The 21,859-nt window shown below is 47.5% G+C and overlaps 1 protein-coding gene and 2 pseudogenes across 1 annotated transcript; 1 reads left to right on the top strand and 2 right to left on the bottom strand.

Annotated features, from left to right (window-relative positions):
• The first annotated feature begins 1,598 nt into the window (after nucleotides 1–1,598).
• LOC128826859 (probable G-protein coupled receptor 33) lies at nucleotides 1,599–2,622 on the top strand (annotated as a pseudogene).
• A 7,283-nt stretch (nucleotides 2,623–9,905) lies between these two features.
• On the bottom strand, nucleotides 9,906–10,897 carry LOC128827378 (probable G-protein coupled receptor 33; annotated as a pseudogene).
• Nucleotides 10,898–18,569: 7,672 nt separating this feature from the next.
• LOC128827518 (probable G-protein coupled receptor 33) lies at nucleotides 18,570–21,270 on the bottom strand. Its single transcript, XM_054011439.1, has 2 exons — nucleotides 21,253–21,270; nucleotides 18,570–19,625 (listed from the first exon to the last, which is right to left on the bottom strand). The coding sequence occupies exon 2, from the start codon at nucleotides 19,617–19,619 to the stop codon at nucleotides 18,570–18,572; it is 1,050 nt and encodes a 349-aa protein (XP_053867414.1). The 5' UTR covers nucleotides 19,620–19,625; nucleotides 21,253–21,270.
• Between the last annotated feature and the right edge of the window lie 589 nt (nucleotides 21,271–21,859).

The following is a 21,859-nucleotide window of genomic DNA, read 5'->3' as shown; positions in this document are numbered from 1 at the left end:
CACCCAAGGCAGGAGTATAACCCACGTGTCCTGATTCCCAGCCCCCCTGATCTAGCCACTAGACCCCACCCCCGAAGGCAGGAATAGAAAGCAGGCATTCCTGATTCCCAGCCCTTAAGAAGGCCCAAAGCTGCCAGGTGGAAAGCCCCTTCCAGGCACAGAAGCACAGCACTTTCTCCTGCTGGGTTAGGCGTGTGCATTTGTGAAACCACTTCAGCTTTTGAGGTTTTCTGCATCAGCCAGACTGCAGTTCCCCTTCCCGTTGCCTGCCCCCAGCCTGCCGAGCCTCACGTGTGCCGGTGATGCTCAGCTCTGTGCCAGGGATCTGGCTGGCCAGATGTCAAACACATTTATCCCCAGCGAGACGGGAACCCAGTGGAGACGGCTCTGACGTAAGGGCAAATTGCTCTGAATTCTCAGCCTCCTGCCACTGCTAATTCATAAAGCCGTCTGTCTGCAACCCAGACGGGCCCCTAGATTGTTCCAGTCTCATCTCCGGCACAGCCCAGGTGAGGGGCTCTCAGTTAGACCCCCATACTGAGCCCAATCCCTCGTGTTTCCAAGAGCATCTTCCAGAAAAGCCACCAGGAGTTTGTCCGGCTGTTCTTAAAACCCTCTTGGGATGGGGATCCCAAAACCACCCTGGAAGCCAATTCCAGAGCTTCTCCCCCTTGAGAGTTAGAAAGTTTTTTTCTAACCTCTGACCTAAAATGTACAGAAGTGTTGAGTTTGCAATTAAAAAGAATCGGTTTTTAATAAACTTTGAACTTTTTTTTTTAACCAGCCTGACAAATGGATTTTTTAAAACTGAAAAATCAGTGTTTTTTCCCCCAAAAAACAGTTTGCAAAAATCAAAGCTTGGGCTAAAAGCTGTTTTCTGAAAACTCAAGACTTTTACAAAGCCTCCAAATGGTTTTCATCAAAACTGATGGTGTTTAATCAAACCCCCAATACAGTTATTGAAACCTGATTGGGTTCTTTTCCCTTACCAAAAATCTGTTTTCAAAACCCAAGCATTTGGGCTTAAAACAGTTTATAAAAACTGAACATTTGACTCAAACCATATGTTTTTTCTTACCAAAAGTGCCATTTTTTATCCATCCCCTGAAACATTTACTGAAACTTCCAAATCTTTTACCCCAGTCAGGTTCCAAAACCTGAAAAAAATCCAGTTTCCACTTTTTCCATTAACAACAAAAAAGTTCTATTAAATTTTTGAAAAGGAACCAGACCTGGTTTGAAATTCACAGTGATAAATTGCTGATGTGTCCAACTGGCTCCATCCATTACCCTGTAACTCCAGGGTACTTGCTTTCACTTAGGAAGGAAAGAGTCATACAAGGGTGCTGATGAGGATATTACAAAAATCCTGGGCACAGAGTTCTCAAATCAAGAGGTGACCCATAGCTCTGTCTTGTAGCAGTGAGTTCCACTGGTCATATCACTGTTGATCATAGAATACCCAGCCTGGATAGTCTGGAGGACCAGAGGGTGCCAGAGAGGTCCTCTGCAAAGGTACATTCCTAACCCTCTGGTATTTCTCCCTTCTTTGTCTTCCATTCTCTGTTTTGCCCCCTTCTGTCTCTCCCCAGGGCACCATGGATCGAGGCAACATGACCATCCAACCAACCACTGGAGAGAATTCCAGCCAGACCCCAGCTTCTGTGAGCACATCTCACCTCACTGCAGCCGTGTTGCTCTTCCCCACGTTCCTGGTGGGTGTGATGGGGAACAGGCTGTACTTCTGGGTGTTGGGGCTAAAGCTGAAAAGGATGGTGACCATGCTGCGGTTCCTCCACCTGGTCATCTGCTACCTTCACCCTGCTGATCCCCTTCTTCACCATCTACATTCTCCTGGGTTTCCACTGGGTCTTCAGCATGGCCAGGTGCAAACTCCTCTATACATGCCTCTCTCTGAACATGTTCATCTCCATCTTACTTCTCACGCTCATCAGCCTGGACTTTGACACCCTTATTCACAATCCCATCTGGTTTCGGAATCACCGCACCCTGCCCTGGACTGGAAAGTGTGGCTACCCTCCTTCTCTCTCAGTGCTACCTACCTGGCTTTCCAGGAGACCCACATGGTGGAAGGGGGCAGGATCACCTGCGTCAATAATTACAACATCTCCAAGACTGGACCGGAGCCGAGACACAGGACTTGGGCAGATGGGTCCACCTGGCTGTCTTCATAGTCTGGTTCCTGCAGGCTTCCTGCTGAAATTCTGCACCATTATGGGATGCTACGTCTGTGTGGGGCTGAAGATGAAGGAGAAGAAGCAGGCATGCGCTGGGAAGCCCCAAAAGTAATGTTGGCCATGGTGGTTTCCTTCTTCATTGTCTGGCTGCCCTACCAACTCTACCACGGCTTGAAGCTCTACAAGAAGGAGGTGCCAGAGTCAGTGACAGGCACCCGTTTGGTCATTTACACCTTCATGTCATGCGTCAATTCCTCCTTCTCCCCCATCCTCTAATCATTGGGGAGAAGTTCTGGCAGGTCTTCACAATGTTTCTTCTCATTCTGGTCAAGGCGGCTTTTGTTGACCATCTCGGCAGAAGTGCCCCGAATGTAACAGAAGGCAGGGATCAGAAGTGGAAAACACAAAACAGGAGATGGTCTGAAGGTGCCCAAACTTAGGGAGAGTTGAAAACTTGGCATGCCCTTTGTTCCTAGATCCCATATGGTTCTAAATCCTGATGGGTTCCAGGTATATCAATGTTTATAAACTGTGCAGTGTCCCTGGATTCTAGATTCCCTGCTCTCTCCAGAATCCCATGCATTCTAGGTCTCTAATTTTTTTTCAATCTCAGGGGGTCATCAATAGAACCAGATCAGTAGTCAGCTCCAGAATCTTGTTTGTTTTAGATCATGGAATGTGTTCTCACCTAATTGAATCTCTTGGATTCTGCATCACTAGATAGTCCTGGAATCTCATTTCTTGTAAGCCTCTCACTGTATTCAAATTCAAAGTCAATGGGTTCTAGATTCCCAACTAGATCTAGGACATCACAGAATTCTAGAATGTTTTCAAACCACATAGAATTCAACAGGTTCCAGATAGTTTGCTAAAACTTTCATTGTGGTTCTAGATTTCCAGATGGTTTTTAATGCATTAGGTGTAGTATATCATATAAGAGTCTGAGTATTATAGTACAGATATCTAGCTCTTCTCTAGTGCTTGTCATCAGTAGATCTCAAAGAACTTTAGGAAGGAGGTCAGTAGTAGTTTTCTAGTTTTTACAAATGAGGAAACTGAGGCACAGAGTGAGGAAGTGACTTGGCCAAGGTCACTCAGTAGAATCTTCAGTCCGTCCAGTGGCAGAACTGGGAACAAACTCAGGTCTCCTGCATCCCTGCCCAGCTCTCCATCCATTGCATCTCCTTAGATTGTGAGATCTCTAGCACACAGACTCTCTCATTCATCTCTTTGTACAGCATCTAGCACAGCGAGGTCCTGGGCCAGGACTGGGGCTCCCAGAACTACTTAAAATAAAAAATAATAATCATTCCTAGGTGTTACGTGAACTACTTAGATTCCATAAGGTTTGTGTGATGGCTCTGAAATACTTTACAACCACCACATGACCCGGTCACTGGAATATTTAGTGTGTGGAGACCCTGGCTTAGTTTGAAAGCGGCCGGTAAGGAAAAGAAGCCAGCAGGACAAAGAGCGGCTCCAGAGAAACCACCTCCCTGTGAACGCTTCAGTATGGTGAAGAGGTAATGTCCAAGTAACCAAGAAGATCCCACTTGCCAGCTCTAGCCAAGTTACAAAACATTGGCCAAGGCTCAGGGCTAGTAGATCCAATGGACAATACAGACTTTAAAAGACCCCCCCGGTGGATTCTGCATCACTGGCAATTTTTAAGGCAGGGTTGGGTGCTTTTCTAAGAGATCTGCTCTAGTTCAACCATGGACTAATTCAAGGGTATTCTGCAGCAGTTCAGATAGGGGATTACCATGCTCCATCTGGCCTTGAAAGCTCTGAATCTATGCAGAAGTCAGGCAGATGTTGTTGGTGTTGTAAACCAGTTGTCACCTAGGTGTCTGGGGTGTCTGAGGAAGCCAGGCCTGTGTAGGCCACCAGCCCAGGGTGGAGGCTGTAGGTAAATTAGACATATGTGTTTTACTGTTCAGACAAAACAAGAGTGACAAATATGACAGATTCCACCTCTCGCTGATTCAAAATTCAATAGGATTTCATGGATTCTAGGAATCCTAGCCGATTGTTAACCTCTTGGGTCCCACCTCTGTCACTCTTTGCAATCTGATCTGATCTGATGTGGGCTAGATTTAGACATAATGTTTTCAAACCCCCTGTATGTTTCAAAAGCCAATACAATCCTATGACTTCTAGATATTTGGCTGGGTTCTTGAATCTTTGGATTCTAGGTCTGTCAAGATTTTAAAACCCAATTGGTCTTATGTGAGCCAGAACATCCTAGTTTCCAACATCATATATGAAGTCCTAGCTGACATAGGACCAGTTTGGGTTTTAAAAAACTGTCAGACCTAGATCTCAAGAGGTTCAAAAACTACTCAACTATCTAGAACTGAGGGGTAGTATTGGGTTTATATATGTATATATCTATATCAATCTATATCTATCTATACAGAGAGAGAGAGAGTAGTATAATGAGTTCTAGATATTTGGCTAGTTCTGAAACCTCTTGAGTTCTAGGTGTGATAGTATTTTGAAATCCAATCAGATCTGACATGGTCTAGTATTTCAGGGGCTCCAAACACCTATATGTTTTGGGGGGAAACAGTAGGATCTTGTGAATTTTAGATATCTGGCTACTTCAAGAAACTCCCGGTTTACAAGCCACTCCATTTAAAAAAACACCTATAGAACCTAGAGACTTTTACAAGCAATACCCTGGGGGGCAGCATATCTGGAATTGAGAACATTTTCCGCTATGAGGGCAAAGTACATGGAATCACATGTACATGGAAGGCTGCAAAACAGAGCAGTGGGAGTCACTCCCTGGAGCTGGAGAAGGGAGGAGGACTGGCTGCCTTGCAAGAGGAGGGCAGCAAGCCCCCTGGCAGGGCCGGTGCCTCCATTTAGGCAACCTAGGTGGTTTCCTAGGGTGCCAGGATTTGGGGGGGCGGCATTTTGCCGCCATCAGTGGCAATTCAGCGGCAGGGGGCCCTTCCACACTCCGGGTCTTCGGAGGCAATTCTGCAGCGGGTCCTTCACTCGCTCCGGGACCCACCGCCAAAGTGCCCTGAAGACCCGGAGCACGGAAGGACCCCCCCACCGCAGAATTGCCGACGACGACCAGGAGCGCAGAAGGAACCCCGCCTAGGGCACCAAAAACCGTGGCGCCACTTCTGCCCCCTGGGCAGAGCAGTGCTGCAGGCAGCAACCCAGGGAGCTAAAGGCAGCTCCTGGCAGGCTGCGGGGATCTGCAGACTGAGGCCCTGACACAAGGGCAAAGAGGGTGCTGGAGCTACTGAAGGAAGTGGCTAGACCGTAAACTGCAGTTTGCCACTGAAGGGAGTGGCTGGACAGAAGGCTGGAGCAGGTGAAGATTCCCTAAACTTATTTTTACCAACTTAGGTTAAAACTTCCCCAAGGCACAAATCCTTTCCCTGTCCTTGGATGGTATTGTTGCAACCACCAAGTGATTTAAACAAAAATTCAGGAAAAGGACCACTTGGAGTCCCTTGTTCCACAAAATATTCCCCCAAGCCCTTTCACCCCCTTTCTTGGGGAGGCTTGAGAATAATGTGAGTACCAACCAGACCCTTTGTCTCTAGGACACTGAAAATCAAACAGGTTCTTAAAGGAAGAACTTTATTTAAAGAAGAAGTAAAGAATCACACCTGAAAAATCAGGATGGAAGGTAACTTTACAGGTAATAAAAGATTTAAACACAGAGGATTACCCTCTAGGCTTAGATTCAAAGTTACAAAAACCAGGAATAAAATTCCCTCTTACCATAGGGAAAATCACAAGGTAAAACAAAAGATAATCTAACACATGTCCTTGCCTTTACTTACTGTTATGTAAAGCCTCCGCTCAAATGTGATTGTAAGATCTGTAACTTGTATCATTAATTTCTGCAACCTTTTTGCAGACTTTGTAACTTCAGTTATTGTTAACATAGCCTTTTAAGTTTTGTAACCTTTGCAAGCTCTGTAACGTTTTCATGTTACCACTTGTATGAACTTCCAAGCTTTGTAATATCCCATCACGCAATCAGAGAGAGTGTGAACGAGGGAGTGTGTGGGGAAGATAAGGGAGTGTGAACAAGGAAGTGTATGTGGGACTGGGTGGAGAGGAACTGCAAGGAGAAAAGAGCCCAGAGGCAGGGGTGCCTGATATAATCTGCCCTGAGAAGACAATCATGGGGTGCTGTAAAGAAAAGAAGAACCTGGTATGCAAGAAAGAACCTGGTCTGGGAATGCTTCTCAGTGACAGACACAGAAGAAAAACTCAGTGTATGTGACAGGAGCCACTCAGTTCCAGAAAAAGGAAGAAGGCATGCACACAAGCTGCTGCTCCTTGTCCTGCTCACCAGCCTGGATTCAGGACCACAGGCGGACACACCAGATCTACCACACTGTGGCTTCTCGGCTTACATGCTATCTCCGGTAACTCTCTGCCTGTGTAAGTGTGTGGGGGTATGAATGCGGTGAATGTGTGAGTGTGTGAATAAGCTCCATCTCTTTTCTATCTGATGCAACAGCGACTTTGTAATAAAACTAATACAAGTGTGACCCTGGGTTGGTTTTTAGGGGAACTGAGGTAACACTTACAATTTCTGTAAATTTAGATGTATCATTTGAGGTATGTTTTAAGGAGATGTTTTACCTGCTTGCTCTCTCTCCATCCAGAGAGGGAACAAACAAAGAGAGCCCCCAAAAATGTCTCCTCCCCCCCCCCCCGATTTGAAAGTATCGTCTTTCCTTATTGGTCCTTTTGGTCAGGTGCCAACCAGATTATTTGAGCTTCTTAACTTCTTACAGGTAAAGTGATTCTGCACCTCTGGCCAGGAGGGATTTTATGTTACTGCATACATAAAGGTTATTACCCTTCCCTTTGTATTTATGACAATCTACCTATATATACCACAGGAATTCTAGATATTTGGCTAGTTCCGAAACCTCTTGAGTTCTAGGTATGATAGGGGGGACATAGAGTGTGGCACAGCCAGAGGGCAGTGTCACTGAAGGAGGACACCGTGGTCCTGGGAGTGATGTGGGTCCAGGAACAGAGGTGATAGCAGGTAAGACACCACCAGAAGAGGGCACAGTGCTAATTCCCTGGACAGCCAGCAGGAGGCACCGCAGTGGTGAGTCGTGCCCCTTCACAGTGTTCATCTGGGAAACCCTCCAAAAATAGAAGCATAACAAATAATCACCAATTATTTTGGAATATTAAGCCTGTAAGGCAGTAGGGCATGGAGTGAACTGGCGAGATCCTCAGCCAGTGTCAATCAGTGTAGCTCTGTTGACTTCACTTCAGAGTTCTCAGGTTCTTCTCCTGCCTCTGGGAGGGGAGTGGGGTCTAGCAGGGTAGAGTGGGGGGGGCTAGGAGCAAGGACTCCTCGGTTCAATCCCCAGCTCTGGGAGGGCAGTGGTCTCTAGCAGTTAGAGCAAACTTATTAACACCAAAACATTTAGTGAATTAGTATCAAATTTGCCAAATTTTTTCACTCAATCACTGAAAATCTGGCATTTTCAAATGAAATATTTTGATTTTCTTTTTTGAAATGGCTTTGTCTTGAAGCGTACTTCAATTTTATTTAAAATGTGTAAAATCTAAGCTCACAACAAAAAAACCATTTTGTGTGGACTGAAACAACCGCCCCCCCCTTTTCATTTGCTAAAAAATTTGCTACGAAAATTCATTTGGGGTCATCTCCAAATAAGAACCCCCCACAACTCCCCATTTTTCGGAAGAACCAGAGACACAAAGAATCGGTTAAAGGCACAGGACTTACATGCCATCTGTGGTCCCAATTCAGCCCCATTGTGGCTGAAGACACCAGGTCAAAGGTGATAATAGGGACGAGAACACAAACATCTCCCTTTCTAGATCAAAAGAGCAGTGGCTGTGTCTCTAGGCCCCCTTGTGTCAGCTCAGCATGTGTGTTACTCACCCTCAATTTCTGGTGGAAGCCGTACCTCGCAGAGGTGTGAGTTGCTATTAAACACAGGTGTGAACAACTTGAGGAGTAGACTCACTTCAACAGTACAGCCACACCGGCCCTCGGTCCCATTGTGTAGCTGAGCTCAGGGCAGGGCCGGCTCCAGGCACCAGCCTGGCAAGCAGGTGCTTGGGGCGGCCACTCTGGAGAGGGGCGGCAGGTCCAGCTATTGGGCGGCAATTCGGCGGACGGTCCCTCTCTCCCGCTCGGAGCGAAGGACCTCCCGCCAAATTGCCGCCGCAGATCACGATCGCGGCTTTTTTTTTTTTTGGCTGCTTGGGGCGGCCAAAACCCTGGAGCCGGCCCTGGCTCAGGGGTTGTCCAGGCTCGATGTTTCCTGAAATTCGGCCTCTTTGCTTTTTCCCCTCGCTCTGCACCAAAAACATTATAACCATCTGAAAATTTTCAATCAGCACGTGCAAGGGGTGAGAGGAGGAGTCTGTATCACGGGAACCAAATAGCCCTAAATTTACATTACAACCCCCCCCCCAGCCTCCATTGCAGAATGTCATTTTTCAAGGCAGTTGCCCCATGCATGGGGGCGTCAGTGCAATTTGTGAATATTAACAGCAGCTCATCATCGGGGGGCTGCATCTTGTGGAGTCCCCAATCAAACAACTGCCTTTCCTCCAGCAGACTCCAGCAGAGCCCCTGCAGCTTGGTGCCACTTTCCAAGTGTAAGCAGAGGGTGGATGAGCTCTCCTCTGACATCTAGTGGTGATCTGTGAAAAAAGACTTCAGAAGCTTATCTCGTTTGCATGGACAAACCCATCCTGCCTAGGTGCTCACGATGATGGGATTGCTTGCCCAAATGATCACTTGTGGCTGGTGTTGGATCCATAGTCTCCTTGGTTTCGGGGCAGGATTAAAAAAGGGTTATTATCCTTGTTGTGTGAACCAAGGGCAGCAGAACTGTAACTGGCATACCCCCGATGACATACCCGCAACACCCAGGAATGATTATTCATTATTATTTTTTATTTCGGAAGCGCTGGGAGTGCAAATCCTCACCCAGAGCCCCACTGTGCTAGGCACTGTACAAACATAGAGCAAAAAGACAGTCCCTGTCCCAGAGAGCTCACAATCTAAGGAGATTCAACAAATAGAGACCTGGGCTGGGACAGAGGAGACATGAGTTTGTTCCCGGTTGTGCCAGTGGATGGACCAAAGTTTCTACTGGGTGATCTTGGCCAAGTCACTTCCCCACTCTGTGTCTCAGTTTCCCCATTTGTAAAATCTGGAAGACTGCTACTGACCTTGCTCAAGTTCTTTGAGATCTACTGATGAAAAGCTACTAGAGAAGAGCTAGATATCACTATTGTAATACAGACTCTTCTATAATATAAAACACCTATTGCATTTTAAACCATTTAGAAATCTAGAACCATGATGAAACTTCTAGCAAACCATCTGGGACCTGTTGGATTCTATGTGGTTTGAAAACACTCTAGAATCTGGTGATGTCCTAGATCCAGTTGGGAATCTAGAACCCATAGACTTTCACTTTCAACACATTAAGAGGCCTACAATAAATGAGATTCCAGAGCCAGCTAATTATACAGAATCTAAGCGAGTCAATTAGGTGAGAACACATTGAGTGATCTAAAACAGACACGATTCTGGAGCTGGCAACTGATCTGGTTCCATTGATGACCCACTGAGTTTGAAAAAAATTGAGTCACTTTGAATGCATGGCATTCTGGAGACAGCATGGAATCTAGTATCCAGGGACACTGCAGGGTTTATGAACAGTGAGACACTTCTGACCTGTGTCTTCCACTATACTCGGAGGCACTGTTGCCGAGATCATCGACAAAAGCTGCTTTGACAAGAGTGAGAAGGATGTCCTGAAGACTTGCCAGAACTTCTCCCCCACGAAGAGATAGAGGATGGGGATGAAGCAAGCATTGAAACAGGATGTGAAGGTATAAATGACCAAGAGGGCACTCGTCACCAACTCTTGCACCTCCTTCTTGTAGAGCTTCAAGCCATGGTAGAGGTGGTAGGGCAGCCAGCTGAGGAAGAAGGAAACCACTGTGGTCACAATGACTTTGAAGGGCTTCCCAGCCCACGCCAGCTTCTTCATCTTCAGCCCTATGCGGAAATAGCATCCCATGATGGTGCAGAAGGGCAGCAGGAAGTCTAGCAGGAACCGGACCATGAAGACAACCATGTGGACCTGTCTTCCCAGGTCTTGTGAGAGAGCATAATTATTGATACAGATGATTCTGCCCTTGTCCATCACACGGGTGTCCCGGAAAGCCAGGTAGGGAGCGCTGAGACCAAAGGAGGCCAGCCACACACCCACAACCAGCTTCCGAGCTCGGGGAATGGTGCGGTGATGCCGAGACCAGATGGGATGGTGAGTGAGGGTGTAGCGATCCATGCTGATGAGGGTGAGATGGAAGACAGCAGAGAACGTGCCCACAGAGATGCAGGTGTTGAAAAGCTTGCACATGGCCGTGCCGAAGACCCAGTGTAGACCCATGAGGAGGGAGATGATGAAGAAGGGGATAAGCAGAGTGAAGAGGAGGGAACAGGAGACCAGGTGGAGGAACCAGAGGGTGGTGACTGTCCTCCTCATCTTCAGCCCCAGAACCCACAGGTACAGCCCGTTCCCCACCACACCAACCAGGAAGGTGGGGAAGAGCAACACTGCAGAGGCCAGGTGAGCTGAGTTCTGGCTGGAATTTGCCCCCATGGTTGGTGAGAGGGTGGTGTTGCTTTGGTCCATGGTGCCCTGGGGGGAGACAGAAGAGGGTTTGGAAGGGATGACGGAGGAGGGGAAAAGGGAAAGTGGAAGAGGAAGAAGAAAGAAATAGCAGAGGGGTTTAGGAACATACTATTGGACAGGACCTAGCTGGGCACCCTTTGGTCTTTCAGAATCTCCAGGCTGGGTATTCTCAGCAACTGGGCCACAACTCACTGCCACAGGATAGAGGAATAGGCAGCAGAGGATGAAGAGAGGGATAGCAGACATGAGAGCAGTGGGGAAGGGGACAGCCTGGTAGGTCAAATACACAGCTCTGCTGAGAATACCACATTGCTATGATCTGAATGATGGGCTGGCTCAGAAGGGTGGGGAATGGGACATGAGGCCTTTCCCCCCAGCAGATGCCAGCTCCAATCTGTCTCCAGAGCAGGGATTGGCTAGCTCAGGGATGTGGGGATTGGTGCTATTGACTTCTAGCATGAGGGAGCTGTGGCCAGTGGAAGTCACTGTTATAAGGTAGAAAAAGCCACCCCACCCCATCTCTTGTGCTCATCTGCCTGTCACAGGAACTGCTGCTACACACTGACTCGAGAGCGTGCAGAGTCCTTCTCACCCTCATTGTAACACAGGAAGCCTCACTCCACCGAGCTGCTTCTCTACCCCACGGCAATGCTGCAACTCTGCACCAGGGACCTCTCAGCTACTGTCTCTCTCAGAGACTGCGCCTCCCCCCAACCAGCACCCCCACACCCTTGTTAGCATGGTGTCCTCTGTGCTCTACAGACTGGCCTAATGGTCACAGCATGGGAGACTGGGAGCCAGGACTCCTGGGTTCTATTCCTTCCTCTGGCAGGTGAGTCACATCTAGTGGGTTCGAGCTGCAGGGGTTGGGCTGTGGGAGGGACATGGGGTCCTGTAGCTTAGAGTTTCATAAATGGGGAACACCTCATCTGATTAGCGTGAAACAAGAGAGGAAAAATTCACCCATGTCACAGATCCAACCTACTACCTCTGTCTATTGAGTCCCCTTGTTAACCCCATTAATACCCAGTGGCGGGGAATCCCATTGGTTTATTTTGTTAATAGCAAATGTCTGTGGCTTCTAGGTAGGATTAGCAAGGAAATTCCCCATCAGCCCCAACAAATGGCCTCGGCCCATCATGTCGACTCACCTGGGCAGTGCAGGACCCAGCGCAGAGAGAGACTTGGATGGTGTGTGTTTGCCCAGCAAAGTGTCCATGAGTCTGTGCTGCCCTGTGTGTTGCGGTGACTCCCGTTAACTCTGTGTCTTCTACACGCTCCGCCTCCACCTGCTCTCTGAGCTGGTGAAGCTGCAAACCATGAATGGAAATGATCATTCGGACACTGTCTTAGCAAAGAAACCACCTAAGACAGAGCCATGGCTTTAAAACTAGCCCCCACTCCCCTCCCACATCTGGGGCTAGAACCCAGATGTCCTGTTTTACCCCCTCCTGCTCTAACCACTAATGCTGAGGCTTCGGCAGGGAGCAAAAGCCCTCCAGTCCCAGGGCTGCAGTGGGGGTCCGGGACCTGGGGCTTCCCCTAACCCGCCCGGCGCTTCTGCCAGGGAGTGGTGTTAGGGCGCAGGAGTTTCCCCCGCCTTGCCCACCCAGTGCTTCTGCCAGGGCTCTGGGAATTCCTCCTGGATGGGGCATCCGTTTTTCCAGGGACCCCCAATTGACCAGAGCCCCTAGGCACAGGCCCCGACGGACCATTGGATAATCCTCTATTGCCCAGCTGGGCTCCTTAAGCTGGTCAGGCATGGTGGGCCAGGGATACACAGAAATAGGGGTCCAGTGTTACCCCCTGGGCAAATATCAATGCCACCCGCTGCTCCTCGGAGGAAGCTGCATGTCCAAAGGAACTAGAACTTTGATGGGGCTTTCAAAGAGGCACACACCCCAGAGATGTGACTGTGGTGTCTGGCATGAGTGTCGCCGGGCTGATGCCCCGGGGTTGGAAGTGAGTGTGCAGAGAGGAAAGGACTGCTGGATTCAGAGGGCCGCTTGAAACCAGGTGCTGCAGACGCTGAGCTCAGAACTGCCTTGGAGACCGAGTCCTCCCACAGAAGGTCTGCTAAAGGCCCTCCACAGCCAGCCTGCAGAGAAACCTTTTCCTGTCAAGAGCAATGAATGAAAGTGCTCTGAAATCCATGCGCCCGCTCGGCTTGGCTTGAAATTGGCCGTCTCTGAGCAAGGCCAGGAGCAGAGTGAGAGGGGCAAATTCAGAGGCTTGTGGTCTGGGTCCCTCAGTTAAAGCCACATGAAAAGGAGCCGTTCTTAATTTTTTCACACTGCTCTGAAAACCTGTTGCAGACTCGCATCGACTTGGAAAGTGGCACCAAGCCGCAAGGGCTCCGCTGGTGTCTGCGGGAGCCAAGGGCAGTCGTTTGATCGGGGACTTCATGAGATGCAGCCCCCTGAAGATGAGCTGCTGATAATATTCACACACTGCTCTGACGCCCCCCTGCAGGGGGCAACTGCCTTGAAAACCAGCACTGAGCAATGAAGGTGGGGGTGGGGTTTGTGATGCAAATTTGGGGTCATTTGGTCCAGAGGTTCCCTTGATATAGGCCCCTCCTCACGCCACGTGCTAATTGAACATTTTCCAATGGTTATAATGTTCTCGGTGCAGAGTGAGGGAAATAGCAAAGAGGCCATGTGATGGGTTGGATCACAGAAACCCCCCTGGGAGCTGCCACCTGATGTGCCCAGACTACTTCTGTCCCTGCTTTCCTGCCCCGTCAGCTTAGGACTTCAGTGCCCTCCTATTTTGAGCCAGACTCGCTAGCCTGCTGCAAACCCAGACCCAGGTCTGAATCACATCCCCTAACAGCTGTAGGGTTAAACTGAAAGCAGCTAACAGAAGTGCTCTTATCTCAGATGCCCAACTCCCAATGGGGTCTAAACCCAAATAAATCTGTTTTACCCTGTATAAAGCTTATACAGTGTAAACTCATGAATTGTTCGCCCTCTATAACACTGATAGAGAGATATTCACAGTTGTTTGTTCCCCCAGGTATTAATACATACTCTGAGTTAATTAACAAGTAAAAAGTGATTTTATTAAATACAGAAAGTAGGATTTAAGTGGTTCCAAGTAGTAACAGACAGAACAAAGTACGTTACGAAGTAAAATAAAATAAAACATGCAGATCTATGTCTAATCAAACTGAATATAGATAATCTCACCTTTAAAAATGCTTCAGTAAGTTTTTTCCTCAGACTGGACACCTTCCAGGCCTGGGCATAATTCTTTCCCTTGGTACAGCTCTTGTTCTGTGGTGGTAGCTAGGGGATTCCTCATGATGGCTCCCCCCTTTGTTCTGTTCCACCCATTTATATATCTTTTGCATAAGGCAGGAATCCTTTGTCCCTCTCTGGGTTCCCACCCCCTCCTTCTCAATGGAAAGACACCAGGTTAAAGATGGATTCCAGTTCAGGTGACATGATCACATGTCACTGGAAGACTTCATTACCCACTTGCCAGCACACACGTATACAGGAAGACTTACAGGTAAACAGAGCCATCTGCAGTAAATTGTCCTGGTTAATGGAAGTTATCAAGATTCCAAACCACCATTAATGGCCCACAGTTTGCATAATTACAATAGGCCCTCAAAGTTATATTTCATATTTCTAGTTTCAAATACAAGAGTGGTACATTGATACAAATAGGATGATCACACTCAGTAGATTATAAGCTTTGTAATGATACCTTACAAGAGACCTTTTGCATAAAGCATATTCCAGTTACATTATAGTAACTTATTAGCATATTTTTATAAAATCATATAGACTGCAACGTCACAGGCCAAACTTTGGGAAACGTCGAGCCTGGACGGCCCTTGAGCTCAGCTATGCAACGGGACCGAGGGCCGGTGCAGTCGTACTGCAAAAGTGAGTCCGCTTCTCAAGCTGTTCGCACCTGTGCTAAATAGCAGTTCACACTTCTGTGGGTACGACTTCCACCGGAAATTGAGTGTGAGTAACACCCACGTTGAACTGACATGTGGGGGCTTAGAGACACAGCCACTGCTCTTTTGAATAAAGCATGGAGATGTTTGAGTTCTTGTCCCTGTTATCACCTTTGATCTATTGTCTTCAACCACAAGGGGGTGGAATTGGGACCACACATGGCATGTAAGTCTTGTGCCAGTAACCAATTCTCTTGGTCTCTGTTTTTTTCTGAACAACCAAGGTGGAGGGGGGGGGGACACACAACTCATTTGATATGACCCCAAATTATTATTATTATTAGCTAACGAAAAGGTGTGTGTGAGGGGGTGGAGATTGTTTTAGTCCGAACAAAATGTTTTTTTTTCTGAGCTTGGTTTTTCCATACTTGAAATTAATAAAAAAATATTAAAGAATTTCAAGCAAAGCTGTTTTGAATAAGAAAATCAAAATATTTTATATTGAAATTGTCAGCTTTTTGGTGGTTCAGGGAAAGAATTTGGCAAATTTGGCATTAATTCATTAAATGTTTTGGTGTCATTAAGTCTTCTGTAACCGCTAAACACCATTTCCTCACAGAGCTGGGGTTTGAACCAAGGAGTCCTGGCTCCTTGCCCCACCACACTAACCTGCTAGACCGCACTCGTCTCCCAGCTGCAGGAGAAGAGCCCAAGAACGCTGAAGTGAAGTCAACAGAGCTACACTGATTTACACTGGCTGAGGATTTGGCCTGTTCACTCCATGCCCTACTGCCTTACAGACATAATATTCCAAAATAATTGGTGATTATTTGTTATGCTTCTATTTGGGGGGGTTCACAAATGAACACCATTAAAGAGTCCTGAATTTCCAAAAGAAGGAGCTGAAATCTTTGTGAACATCAGGCCCGTTGGAAAGTGTCTCAAGTCAGTACATGATTCCATGTGCTTGGAACTCTTCAGGTACTAGACCATGTCAGATCTGATTGGGTTTCAAAACATTGTCATACCTAGAACTCAAGAGGCTTAAGAACTAGGCTAATATCTAGAATTAATGTGGTACTGTTGTTTGTGTGTATATATACATTTATGTATATGAGTATATGTATACACACACACACACACATTTAAAAACACAATACCACCCCAGGAGTTTTAGACATTTGAGCGATTCTTGCAACACTTGGGTTCTTGGTCTGACAAAGAATTTAAAACCCAAACTGGTCCTATGTAGTCTAGGATGTCATATATGAGGTTGGAAACTAGGATGCTCAAGACCACATAGGTTCTCTTTGGGTTTCAAAATCTTGGCAGACCTAGAACCCAAGAGGTTCAAAACCAGCCAAATATCTAGAATGCATAGGATCCAATTGGCTTTTGAAACTTAAAGTGGCTTGGAAAACATGATGTCTAAATCTAGCCTATGTCAGATCAGAGCGCATTCAAAACACTGACAGACCTGGGACCCAAGAGGTTAAGAACTGGACAGGATTCCTGGAATCCATGAGATCCTATTGAATTTGGAATCAGCGAGAGGTGGTATCTGTCAGGTTTGGCGGTCTTGTTTCATCTGAACAGTAGCAATGGGAAAAGATTTTTAAAACAGAGGGGCTACATGCATGTCTAACTTACCTACAGCACTCCACCCATGGGCAGTGGACCACACAGGCCTGGCTTCCTCAGATACCCCAGTGGGTCCAGGTGATAACTGGTACAGCACCCGAACAGTATCTGCCTGACGTCTGGATAGAATCAGAGATTCCAAGGCCAGAAGCAGCATGGTGGTCCCCTAGTCTGACCTGCTGCAGAATGTCCCTGAATTAATCCCTAGTTGAACTAGAGCAGACCTGTTAGAAATACCATCCAGTCCTGCTTTAAAAATTTCAGTGATGGAAAATTGACCAGGGAGGATCTTTTTAACTCTTTATCATCTTTTGGATCAGCTGGCCCCCAGCCTTGCCCAAGGTTTTGTAACTTAGTTGGAGCTGGCAGGTGAGATCTTCACAGTTACTGTGACCTGTGACCAGAGGTGCATAGGGCAGCCCACATTGAAAAAGCCTAGGGTGGGCTGCAAAAAGGAGAGCAGATTCTCCCAAAACTGGTGATTAACAGTGTAGTTAGATTCACCCACCAGTCACAAGCCGTGCTCCAGATCCACCATACTGGTTAGAAAGAAAGAAAGAAAGAAAGAAAGAAAGAAAGAAAGAAAGAAAGAAAGAAAGAAAGAAAGAAAGAAAGAAAGAAAGAAAGAAATCCCACAGCCCCCTTTATTGCATTCCAATCTTAGTCTCCCAGTCAGCAAATAGGTCCAGTAAAGTGAGAAGTTACTTAAAATTCCATTCACTATACAAAATGTTCTTCTGATCCTCAAAGGGGGTTTGGCTCTTATCCAAAATACAATGCTGTCAGACAATTCTTGATGGGCCATCCAACAGCCTGGATAGTGCTGATGTAATCTGTCTGGGGGTATCACAGCACAGGTTTGAGATATCAATATAACACATATATTTATAACTCATGATACAAAGAGGATGCATACACATAAACAACATTATCATATTTATCAAATGATAACTTTTCCACTGATACCTTACATGGCATATCTGGTATGTTTCATTGCAATTTTATATCCATAATATTATGAATGATCACCCATATTCCATACAACATCACTATTCTTAGCTTAGACATTACCTCTTCACCACCCTGAAATGTTCATGGGCAGGTGGTTTCTCTGGAACAGCTCTTTATTCTACCGGCTTGTTTTCCTTACCAGCCACTCTGAAATTAAGCCAGAGTCTCCCCACACTAAATATCCCAGTGATTGGGTCACACGGTGTTTGTAAATTATGTCAAAGCTGCCACGCAAACCTTACATAAATGATGTAGTTCAAGGAAAACCTGGGAATCATTATTATTAATTTTTATTTCAGCAGTGCTGGGATCCCCAGTCCTTGCCCAGGAACCTGCTGTGCTAGGCATTCTACAAACACATAGCGAAAAAACAGGCCCAGTCCCAGAGAGCTCAGTGTGTAAGGATATGAAATTGAAAGAAACATCAGCTGGGATATAGGAGACCTGTGCTTGTTCCAGTTCTGCCACTGGCCTGCTCAGTGACCTTGGCCACTTCCCAACTATGTGCTTCATTTTCCCCATTTGTAAAAACTGGAAGACTGCTACTGACCTTCTTACTAAAGTTCTTTGAGATCTACTGATGACAAGCACTAGAGAAGAGCTAGAGATCACTATAGTAATACACAGACTCTTCTATAATATACTACATCTAATGGATTAAAAAATATTTGGAAATCTAGAACCAAAATGAATGTTTTAGCAAACAATCTGGAAACTGTCGGATTTTATGTGGTTTGAAAACACTCTAGAATCCAGTGATGTCCTAGATCCAGTCAGGGATCTAGACTCGATAGACTTTGAGTTTGAACATATTGAATGGCTTACTATAAATGAGATTCCAGAGCCAGCTAGAGATGCAGAATCCAAGAGAGTCAATTAGGTTAGAAAACATTGAGAGACCTAAAACCAACAAGATTCTGGAGCTGGCTAGCAATCTGATGCCATTGATGACCCACTGACTTTGAAAAATTTGAGAGACCTAGACTGTATGGGATTCTGGAGATAGCAGGGAATCTAGAACCAAGGGACATCAGGTTTAAGAAACAGCAGGAATTTAGGAACAATGGGATGCCAAGTTTTCAACTCTCCCTAATCTGGGCATCTTCAGACCATGTCTTCTTTTATGTTCTTGACTTCTGATCCCTGTCTTCCACAAGACTCAGGGGCACTGCTGCTGAGATCATCGACAAAAGCCGCTTTCATCAGAGTGAGAAGAGACATACTAAAGACCTGCCAGAACTTCTCCCCCACGAAGAGGTAGAGGATCGGGGAGAAGGAGGCATTGAAGCAGGATGTGAAGGTGTAAATGACCAAGAGAGTACCTGTCACCGACTCTGGCACCTCCTTCTTGTAGAGCTTCAAGCCGTGGTACAGGTGGTAGGGGAGCCAGCCGAGGAAGAAGGAAACCACTGCGGCCACCATGACTTTGAAGGGTTTCCCAGCCCACGCCAGCTTCTTCTCCTTCATCTTCAGCCCCACGCGGACATAGCATCCCACGATGGTGCACAAAGGCAGCAGGAAGCCCAGCAGGAACCGGAACACGAAGATGGCCAGGTGGACCATTCTGCCTAGGTCCTCCATCTTGGTTCCATTCCAGTCTCCAGAGATGTTGAAATTATTGATGCAGGCGATCCTGCCCCCGTCCACCACGCGGGTCTCCCGGAAAGCCAGGTAGGGAGTGCTGAGACCGAAGGAGGCCACCCATACGCCCATGACCAGCTTCCTAGCCTGGGGCATGGTGCGGTGATTCCGGGACCAAATGGGATGGTGAGTGAGTGTGTAGCGGTCCAGACTGATGAGTGTGAGAAGGAAGACGGAGGAAAACATGCCCATGGAAATGAAGGCATTGAGAAGCTTGCACATGGCCAGGCCAAAGACCCAGTGGAAATCCAGGAGGACGTAAACAGCGAAGAAGGGAATCAGCAGGGTGAAGAGGAGGTAGCAGGAGACCAGGTGGAGGAACCAGAGGGTGGTCACTGTCCTCCTCATCTTCAGCCCCAGTACCCACACGTACAGCCCATTCCCCAGCACACCCACCAGGAAGGTGATGAAAAGCAACACAGCAGAGGCCAGGTGCGGGGTCTTCATGGTCTCTAGGGTCTTGCTGGAATTTGCCACTGTGGTTGGTGGGAGTGCCAAGATATCTTGTTCCATGGTACCCTGGGAAGAGACATTAGAGGAGTTGGAAGGGATGACTGTGGTGGCGAAAAGGGAGAGTGGAAGAGGAGAAGGGAGAAATACCAGATTGGATTAGTAAGGTAACACTGGAGAGGGCCTCACTGGGCACCCTATTGTCTTCCAGAATATCCAGGCTGGATATTCTGAGAAACTGGGCTATAGCCGGTGGAACTCACTGCTACAGGATAGAACTGTGAGCAGTAGGGGAGGACAAGGCGAATAGCAGACATGGGAGGAGTGCAGAAGGGGACACTCTAGTAGGTCAAATATACAGCTGTGCAGAGAATACCACATAGCTATGATCTGGATCACTGGCTTTTTCTGGGAAACAGGGAATGGGCCATGGGGCCTTTCCTGTCTAGGGTGGCCAGCTCCAGTCTGGCCCCAGGGCAGTGGATCAGGCCTACTCAGTCAGGTGAGGATCGGTGCTGTTGACTCCTAGCATGCAGGAGTGGTGTGAGTGCAACTTACTGCTACAAGGAAGAAAAAGCCACCCCTCCCCCACCCCATCTCTTGTGCTTATCTGCTAGTTACAGGAACTGCTGCTATTCTGTGATTCGAGATAGTGTGCAGTGTCCTTCTCACCTTATTCTAACACAGGAAGTCTCGATCCACCAAGCTGCTTCTCTGTCCCACAGCCGTGCTGCCAGTCCTGCAGCAGGGTCCTCTGGGCTATTGCCTCCGTCAGGGACTGCGCCCCTCACAGCCTTGTTAGCATGGAGTCCTCTGTGCTCTGCAGACTGGCCTAATCGTTAGAGAAGGGCAGGCTGGGAGCCAGGACTCCTGGTTTCTCACCCCAGCTCTGGGAGTGGGGTGGAGGTCAGAACTCCTGGGTTGTGGGAGGAAAGTGGGGTCCTGTGGCTTAGAGCAGAAGTTCTCAGTCAGGGGTATGTGTGCCCTGGGGGTACCCAGAGGTCTGTCAGGGGGTACATCAACTCATCTAGATATTTGCCTAGTTTTACAACAGGCCACATAAAAAGCCCTAGCGTAGTCAGTAGAAACTAAACTTCCATGCAATGACTTGCTTATACTGCTCTATGTACTATACACTGAAATGTCAGTACAACATTCATCCTCCAATTCATTTCTAATTATATGGGGAAAATGAGAAAGTCAGTAATAGGGTAGCCGTGACACTGTTGTATTTTTATGTCTGATTTTGTAAGCAAGTAGTTTTTAAGTGAGGGAAAACTTAGGGGTACGCAACTGAAGGGGTGGAGTAGTCTGGAAAGGTTGAGAACTGCTGGCTTAAAGCTTTGTAAATGGGGAGCAACTCGTCTGACTGACATGAAATAAGGGGGAAATTTACCCACGTCACAGACCTCACCTACTACCTCTGTCTATTGAGTGCCCCATGGGAACCCCACTGATACCCAGTGGCAGGGAGTCTCAGAGGCTAACATCACTGATACTCAGTGGCAGGGAGTCTCCCAGGCTAACCCCACTCTTACTCAGTGGCAGGGAGTTGCATAGGCTAACCCCACTGATATCCAGGGGCAGGGAGTCCCACTGATTTGCCTTTACAATAGCAAATTTCTGTGCTTTCTAGGGGGCCTTAGCAAGGAAATTCCCCTTTAGACCCAGCACAGGTCCCATTGTCTCGACTCACCTGGGCAGCGGGTGGTGGAAACACAGACCAGGCACAGAGAGATCCTCAGATGGCATGCGTTTGGCCAGCAAAGCATCCGTGTATCTGTCCCCTGCACCCCAGAGCCCTCCCCTGTGTGTTGAGTTCACTCCCCTTAACTCTGTGTCTTCTACATGCTCCACCCCCACCTGCTCTCTGAGATCCACAAGCTGCAAATTATGAACGGAAATGATGATTGGACACTGTCTTAGCAAAGAAACCAGCTAAGCAACAACCATTGCTTTAAAAATAGCCCCACTCCCTCCCAGAGCCTGGCATAGAACCCAGGAGTCCTGGTTCCCAGCCCCTTCTCTCTAATGCACTAGATGCTTGCCCAGGAGCTCAGTTATTGAGGCGTGCCCCCATGAAGAGGAAGGGCCTGTATTTTGCACAACTGCTTGGCTGCCAAGACCCAGAAATAACCCAGCCCTGTTAGCTCACAACAAAATCTGAGTCACAAATGATGCAATTCCCAGCCAAGGATTGGGGGAGTCGAGTGGTTTGGAGTGGGGGTGGGGGACACTGGCAGGAAGGATCCTGGCTTCTGTTCCCAGCTCTGGAAGGGGGGTGGGGTCTAGTGGTTAGAGCA

This window comes from Malaclemys terrapin, chromosome 21 (assembly GCF_027887155.1).
Source record: "Malaclemys terrapin pileata isolate rMalTer1 chromosome 21, rMalTer1.hap1, whole genome shotgun sequence".
NCBI lineage: Eukaryota > Metazoa > Chordata > Testudines > Emydidae > Malaclemys > Malaclemys terrapin.
This window is presented reverse-complemented; position numbering and strand designations above follow the sequence as displayed.

Excerpts from the sequence above, each read along its gene's own strand:
- LOC128827518 (XM_054011439.1), bottom strand. The coding sequence starts at position 19,619 with ATGGAACAAGATATCTTGGCACTCCCACCAACCACAGTGGCAAATTCC.